The sequence below is a fragment of the Propithecus coquereli genome, unplaced genomic scaffold (genome assembly GCF_000956105.1).
Source record: "Propithecus coquereli isolate 6110/MARCELLA unplaced genomic scaffold, Pcoq_1.0 Scaffold178, whole genome shotgun sequence".
Classification (NCBI taxonomy): Eukaryota; Metazoa; Chordata; class Mammalia; order Primates; family Indriidae; genus Propithecus; species Propithecus coquereli.
Window position 1 is genome coordinate 1,076,521 of NW_012142523.1, and position 7,554 is coordinate 1,084,074.

Sequence of the window (7,554 nt, forward strand, 5' to 3'; positions counted from 1 at the left end):
GATCACGCCTGTGCACAGCCACTGCACTCTAGCCTGGGCAACACAGTGAGACCTCCCCACACACACGCCCCTTAAAAAAAAATCTATAGTATAAATAAATCCTTTGGCATGAGACAAGACGCTGAATTCCAACAGTGTTGTATCCAAGAACTGAACCAGAAATGTACCAGATGTATCCCAACTAAGGTTAAGTTTGCCCTTACTGAATACCTGGGTGGCATGAAATCTCTGAATTTCCCAGCCGCTGGTTATTTCACCTCTGTGCAGTAAATGAGAGGACCCCAAACAGGCCTTGAGAATAGCAAGGAGAGAAAGGGAAGCAGACATAAATGAAATTCTACTTTTTAAGCAGGGGATGGGGATGGAGGAAAAAAATGCACAAAGAGCGTGTAAAATATGGTTTATTGTTCTTTAAAAGGGTTCAGGGTTTGGTTTTAAATCAGGCTGCACACCTTTCATCAGTCTGACATCTCTCTCACCATGTCAAACTGGCTTCGGCTAGCAATATTTCATTAAATCCAAAAGAAAAAATTGTTTTAATTTTGAGGGGGAAAAAATCCAGTTCTGAGAACAATTAACATTAGTCTAATTTAAAACAAAACGAGGGCTAATGTTTCATGTTGCTTTTTACATCCTCCTCAATATAGAACCAGGAATGAAATTTTCCTAACTTAGGCAGGCACCGATACTGATGGACACTGCACAGGTGCACGCACACAAACACACACACACACCCTCCCTGCAAACAACGAAATTCAGAGCATGTCAAAGGGAAAAGGTTCGTTATGGTATTAATCAAAACCCTTGGAGTCAACAGTCTATCTTAGCTTAGCAGGTAATGCTGTTTTGATCTTGAGTCTGTGTTAAAGGAATCTATTGTCATGTTCTGAAATAATTTTGGATAGTACCATCATTTTTTACTTTAAAATTCTAGAAACAATTTTCAAAAGCATTATTCTATTTTGCTTTGTTTTCTGGGTTGGGGGAGGGGAGAATCTACAGATTTTCATTTAGTTAAAAATCAAAGCTCCGGCAATAGGAAAATAGGCAGTTCACGTAGCTGGCCAACATCTGAGGTATCATCAGTGTGAGACAAGGTCCCAGTCCATTCCTACTAGCCTAGCTGATGCTAACAAAACAGGAAGCTTATGGCTCTGCACAGCAAATTCCAGCAGGACACAATGACTCTAAGCCTGTATTCAGAGCCTCAGAAGCAGCGCACTATAAAGTATGCAATGTTTAGGTTCAAACAGTGCAAGAGCCCCTGATGGTGCGCCTCTACCTGCTTGTTAATGTAGCCTGGTCATAACTGCCTTCTGCAAAGGAGCAGAAAACAGCTTTTCTAGATCAACTCATTAAATCCAGCAAAAAATCTACAAAAATGCTACTACACCACTTCACAAGCAACACAGTCCCTTCACTATTCATTGGATTGTTCAATGTCTCTCTTCTACCCTGTTATGGCCTGTGGACACATACTCACTCACTAGGCATTGTTGGTTTTAAACCAGCGATTTTTTTTTTTAATCTCAAAAATAACCTAGTAAGAAAATAACAAGGCAATCAGTGGTTAAACTGAACTGTACATATATGGGGCAGTTTGGAAAATACCCACCACAAGCATTTCTCAAGTCCAAAATATTGTGAATTTGTTACTCTTTTGACTGTTCCTGAAAATTCAGAGTACAAGTCCTAAAATAAAAAATTTAAACTACCAGCATTCTCTGACATCATTAGACAGAAAATCAGAGTAATGGTATAGCCCACAACTCTACAGGGTGTAGAAAGTGTGCTCTCTGCCTGGACACATCTTTAGTGATGGCCTGGAGCCCTCCCTTCAGAAGACAAGTTTCTGGGATACCCACTTAGCTTCATTGGTTGGGAAAGACAAGAATTCGACTCTCAGCTAAGTTCTTCGAGAAGACTCCTCTTAAAATGCCATTTTCCCCACTAATTTATCAAAACAAAATGCTCTTGGCTACTTTGTCTAATGTTAGATATAGTTTTGAGGAAAAGAAACTAACATGAACACCCCGTTTTCAGTAAAGACTAAAAACCACCTGGATCATATAATGTATATATGCCACTGCCTTTTTTTTTTTTTTTCCTGGTGTTTTTTCTAAAAGTGCCCAGGCGGGCTTAAGGCTGCCAGACTGCATACACATCTACAGCAACAAGGGCTTCTCCTATTCCATCTACAACTTGTATCAGGGAAAAAGAGGGGGTAGGAGAGAAAAGAGAGAAGAGGGGAAAAATATACCCCCCTCTCAAAAAAAGGAAAATAAAATCCCGCCACAGGGAGATCTATGTGCCAAGCATAATGGAAGAGTGTGCTCCCCAAACAAGGTGGTTCTGCACAGGCTAATGTTCTGCTGGTTTTCCTTAGAGACCTATTTTGAAAAAGTTTAAAAAGACAGGAAATTTTGAAATAATTCAATCCTGGCAGAAATCCAAACTCCAAAACTAGGAGCAAAATCATCCTTCACTGAATTAATCCCTTTTTTCTTTCTCTTTTTCTTTTCTTAAATATTTTATTCATGTTATAGAGAGATTTCTTTTTTGTTTGCTTTTTTCCAATCATTAGGAGAGTGGTTGAGGAGTACTGAATCCATCACTACTTTGATGACACAGGTAAGATTCCAGATTCACATTTCCAGGTACCAAGAGTTCCCTCTAAATGCCACAATCAAGTCAGCCTTCGTTACATTTCTTTCTACTGAACACAGCAATGCCCATTGGTATCTCTGAAGCGTAATCGCATCTTAGGTCGGTATTTCTCCAAGTAAAGCAGCTGTTTGGAATTGAATGCTCCCCTTCTTTTTCTGAAAGCATAAGAACGGCAAACTTTATTATGTAAAAAAAAAAAAAAAAAAAAGAGCTGATTCACTGCAATGCATTATTTACGGCCTAAAGCCTTTCTAACTAACTCTACACAGCTGAAAACCAGCGTATTTCCCATACCACATCGCTTCTTAAAGAGCTAAGTTCCAACATGAACTTTCTGAGCATTCCTAGAAGAAACAAATTTTCTTTGTTGACTCCATTTAGTCTATTAATCATTTAATAAAGATCAGAATGGTATATCCAGAGACATCTGACTATACTCTTCCCAATTAGATTAATATATTCTTCAGGTTAGAATTGGTAGCAAGTATTTAGGATGCCAAAAAAAATATATTAAGATGAAGGAGCAGGCTCAAGACAGACAGATGGCATCTCTTGAAATACTTTATTTTCCAAGAGCTGCTGCCATATATTTCAAGCCCTCTGTCACAAATTGTCTTTTCTTTTTTCTTTCCTTTTCTTTCTTTTCGTAAAGAAAGGGTTGAAAGGGAAAGGGTGAGACAATAATTGCCAAAGAATTCTGGACAACAAAATAGCATGGCCTATTATTCCAGACTGATGCCAAGATTCTGTCTGAGCACTACCATCCTCAATTTTTGTCTGAATAGGTCATGTAAGAGTCCCAGGTGATTAACTGCTCCTTTATGCATCCTTCTTGCTTCCTTGTCATAGAGAGTTGTTTGGAAATTGTATGGAATCTATTAAAAGGAGCACTAAGTCAATGAGACTCTACCTAGCTATTTTCAAGATTCCTAGATATTCAAATCACATACTGGACCAAATTTGCCACCCAAATTAGAAAATCTTTAACTCTGGGAGCCAGTAGTATTGAGTCTCTTTATCACTTGCTCTAAATTTTTTACATCTTAATAATTTAAGCCAAAGACAGCAAATCAGCCCACACTACAAATGGATACCTTCCATAATTCCTTCCTCATATATGATCTTGATTTATGTGTTTCTGAACACAAAACTTCATACTCACTGTCTTATAAACTGAACTGCATCTTCATACTTCATTCCACATTCAATCAAAGCAAGTGCAACTAGCACAGGTGCCCTGCAGAGAGAAAAATACATGTAAATATCCACAAGTCTCTGGAATTAAAGGATTTTTTTAAACCCAGGATTACATATTACCAAAATAAAGCAAAGCTTGAGTTTTCCTTTTTCCTGTATACTAAAATATCTGATATTTTCCTACACCGTAAAATTATCTCCATCATTATAGCTTCTGTAATATCTATTTTTAGTAAAGCATTGAATTCTAAACCTACATTAAGAGATCTTTATTCTTTAACATTACATCTCAAATTTTCTCATCATTGTATATTATCAAAAATTCTTCACTGGTCTTTAGCCATTATCACAGTAAAATAAATGGCCAAACATATTATGTACTTCAAGTATGTCAGAATTTTCATTATAAATTTCTTTTAATATTTCCTTATCAAATGCTAAAAAGGTGCTAGACTTTTTGAACAAAATCCTTTTGATGAGCTAGGTGAGTGCCAAAGAACTGACAATTAGGAACAGTTCTCTATTTTAAAAAAATCTAACAAAGGAAATCATGGTTTAAAAAGCCCATTATAGGGCACCAACTTTGGACTACCTAAGATAGCTACTAGTTATAAAATTGCCCCAAGTCAAGTTACAACATTATCTTCAGCCTTCAGGATAAGGACTGAAACTTTTGCCCTTATGAAGAAACTATATTACACTAAATTGCAAAAAAGGAAAATAGTAAACAAAAGGACAAAGCAGAGCTAACAGCCTGAGTCACCACTACCCTGAGGCAACTACAGCCTGCACTAATGTTTTGAGTCAAAGTGCACATCCTAAATTGGCATTTAATCTGTTGTTGATGAGAGTGTTGCAACACTATCCCAAGCAATGTTCAGAGAAAAAGGTTTTAAGATCAGGGTCAATTCTCATCCATACATCTCCTTTCAATAGTCTAAAGTTTAGCCATCTGCTTTCTACCTATTAACTTTCCATTCATCTCAATCAAAAATGAACCATGTTTGGATTCTTCAAACTCTAAAATGATCCTAATTTTGTTGCCTATTTCAATGACCCGAACCTTTGATTACTTGAAAAAGGGGGAAAAAAATAAAACACCCACTAAATCCAGTTTTGCATTAGAATCGGACAACCAGATGAAACACAAAAGGTTGTTGTGAGAAATCTTTACACTAGCTTTTTATATCTCATTTCCTTTCCTTTCAGGAGAATTTAATGTTCTTTAGTGCAATACATGGCAAATTTCTACCAAAGTGAAATTTTCATCATGGTAACAAATTCACAGACAAGGGTAAGAGCTTACCTTCCCAATCCCGCAACACAATGCACTGCAACACAGCAACCTGGTTCTTCACGAAATTTGGTTTTTAACAGATTTAGCCAATCATCTACTATCTGATTAGGGGGTGGAGCTCCATCATCAAATGGCCAATCCTGGGAAAAAAATGACCTTTTATATTAAATTGGTATTTTCTCTAAGATTAGCATCCTAATATAGAATAGCTGCACATAATACACAGGGCAAGCCTAACTGAACCAACTGTACTATATATACCTATTCTTGATGCAATTCTGATCATTGCTGAAAAATTATCTAGGGTTTTTAAAGTTTGCCAAATAAAGTAGCCTTCTCAATGAAGTGCAGTCAGTCTTGTTTTGCATCTAGATTTATCTTATGGAAATTTCTTTATCCGAGTCAAAAGAGCTAGTGTTCTCCCAAATACGGTATCTGAATAGAGTAGTAATTAGACATAACAGAGAAAACTGTAATTAAAGCCAAGACAAAGTAGAGAGGACACAACACATGTCGACATGATTTAAAAGTCCGCTCTGGCAAAGTGTTGTCACTGGTATCTCATTGGTCCCTACAAATGTTTTTGAAGATTATCCCCCAGATGACTCTAAATTATGACATCTTTTCTTCAGAGAAAGGCTCTCTGGTAAGAAATCTCCAATTGTTAGTAAATCATGATAGAAACATATTACCATCTTTGTCTTGTGCTCAGTAATTTTTTTTAAAGGTAGCAATTATTTTTAAAACTCTGCCTAAATTATACATATCCCATTTAACAAGGACAGTGTTACATGACAGGGTCCTGAGCAAAAGCCTATTTTGTCATGTATCCCTTTCTCTTTCTGTATTCATAGATTTGGGTTGTCTTTCAATTAAGACTAATCCCACATGCACTCACAGTACAGGCAGGGGTTTAACTGCCTTGCTACCTATACCTAGCAAGAGGTCCTAAGAAACTAGTATGCACATTTTACATGCCCTCTCTCCTCCCATCTAAGCTTCAAAGACAGAAATGCAAAAACACTATTGGGAATTTTTTAAAAACATAAGGCTATTCTACTAATGAGACTGGATAGGGACACTTTAAGATACTAGAAAAAGTGATAGAGCACTAAATTGATTCTGCGCTCATTATTGGCACCACTAGAACACTTCACGTAGCCCATTAGCCACAACAGCGCATTATGTTTTGAGTTGTCAACTACGCCCCATAATTAAAGGGCTGTCAGTGTTATTATAAATGTCACTACAGAGTTTAACTATAAACAGCAGTAAAACCAGTGCCTTAGTCAAGAACGTACTTCCTCTAATGCTCCCTAAAATTCACCTATTTAAGAAACAATATAAAATATGCTTCACTTACTGATATAAGTAGTTTATACAAAAAAAAAATCATTAATCATTTAGAAACATCTGAATCTCAAACTGGCACAGCTAAAACCACCACTAGTCTATTCCAATGTGTCTCTGATTTGTAAGAGCATTCAAAGGACTAAAGATCTTATTTGAGGGATAACCTCTTACAATGAAATATTTCAAACCCTCTTCACCTAGCAAAAGTAAATAACTCCATTTTAAAATCTCTGTCTGGGAAAAGGAGAGAGATTGCAAGCTTAATGCTAAATGCCCCTGTTTTTTCAAGCTTAACTTAGACCTTTAATTTTATCTGATCACGGCTATTTAAAACAAAACAAAAATCTAAATTTAAGGCCTACAATAAATCCCAGGCCTACTATTACCTTCTACAAACTAGTTCAAGTTCTTTAATATATTCCTATTTCGCAAAGGTGTTTACCAACATTACTGATTCAAACAGACTGGTCAATTCAAGTCATTTTCTCACCCTGCCATCTGTCAAAACAAGCTGATTTCTCATTTAGCCGCTGGAGAACACACAATACAGGAAAATGAACTTGTATTCAAGCTTGATTTCAGAAGCTTAAATTTTGTTTTTATTTATTTTTTTAAACACGGGGCTGCATTTTACATATGGTTACACTTATCCCCAGTGATTTCCAGCCAGTGGACCATAAAGTCATTTAGAAATGGGAATGCAAGCAAATTATTACCATGCCATACTAAAATACATTTTTAAAAACACTATTTGGCTACTCAGTTTTTGTGTTTTCACTAAAATGGAGGTGAGGAGACTTTATGGATCAGATATGAGATGACTGCATTACCAAAAGGACATTTATTCTTTTTGCATGGACTACCTTCTCAACCACTGACCACTGTAATAAAGACTACAAAATTATCACTCAATAAGAAGTAGGGGCCGGGCGCGGTGGCTCACGCTTGTAATCCTAGCACTCTGGGAGGCCGAGGCGGGTGGATCGCTCAAGGTCAGGAGTTCGAGACCAGCCTGAGCAAGAGCGAGACCCCGTCTCTAC

The 7,554-nt window shown here is 36.9% G+C and overlaps 1 protein-coding gene across 1 annotated transcript in view; it reads right to left on the reverse strand.

The window, feature by feature from the left end:
* Positions 1-383: 383 nt before the first annotated feature.
* PTP4A2 (protein tyrosine phosphatase type IVA, member 2) overlaps positions 384-7,554 on the reverse strand; it is a 31,038-nt gene continuing 23,867 nt past the window's right edge. The window contains exons 4-6 of the mRNA XM_012642331.1: positions 5,171-5,301; positions 3,830-3,904; positions 384-2,822 (exon numbers count right to left, since the gene is read on the reverse strand). Coding sequence (XP_012497785.1) covers positions 2,714-2,822; positions 3,830-3,904; positions 5,171-5,301 — 315 coding nt within the window. The 3' untranslated portion in view covers positions 384-2,713. The remainder of the gene's footprint in view (positions 2,823-3,829; positions 3,905-5,170; positions 5,302-7,554) is intronic.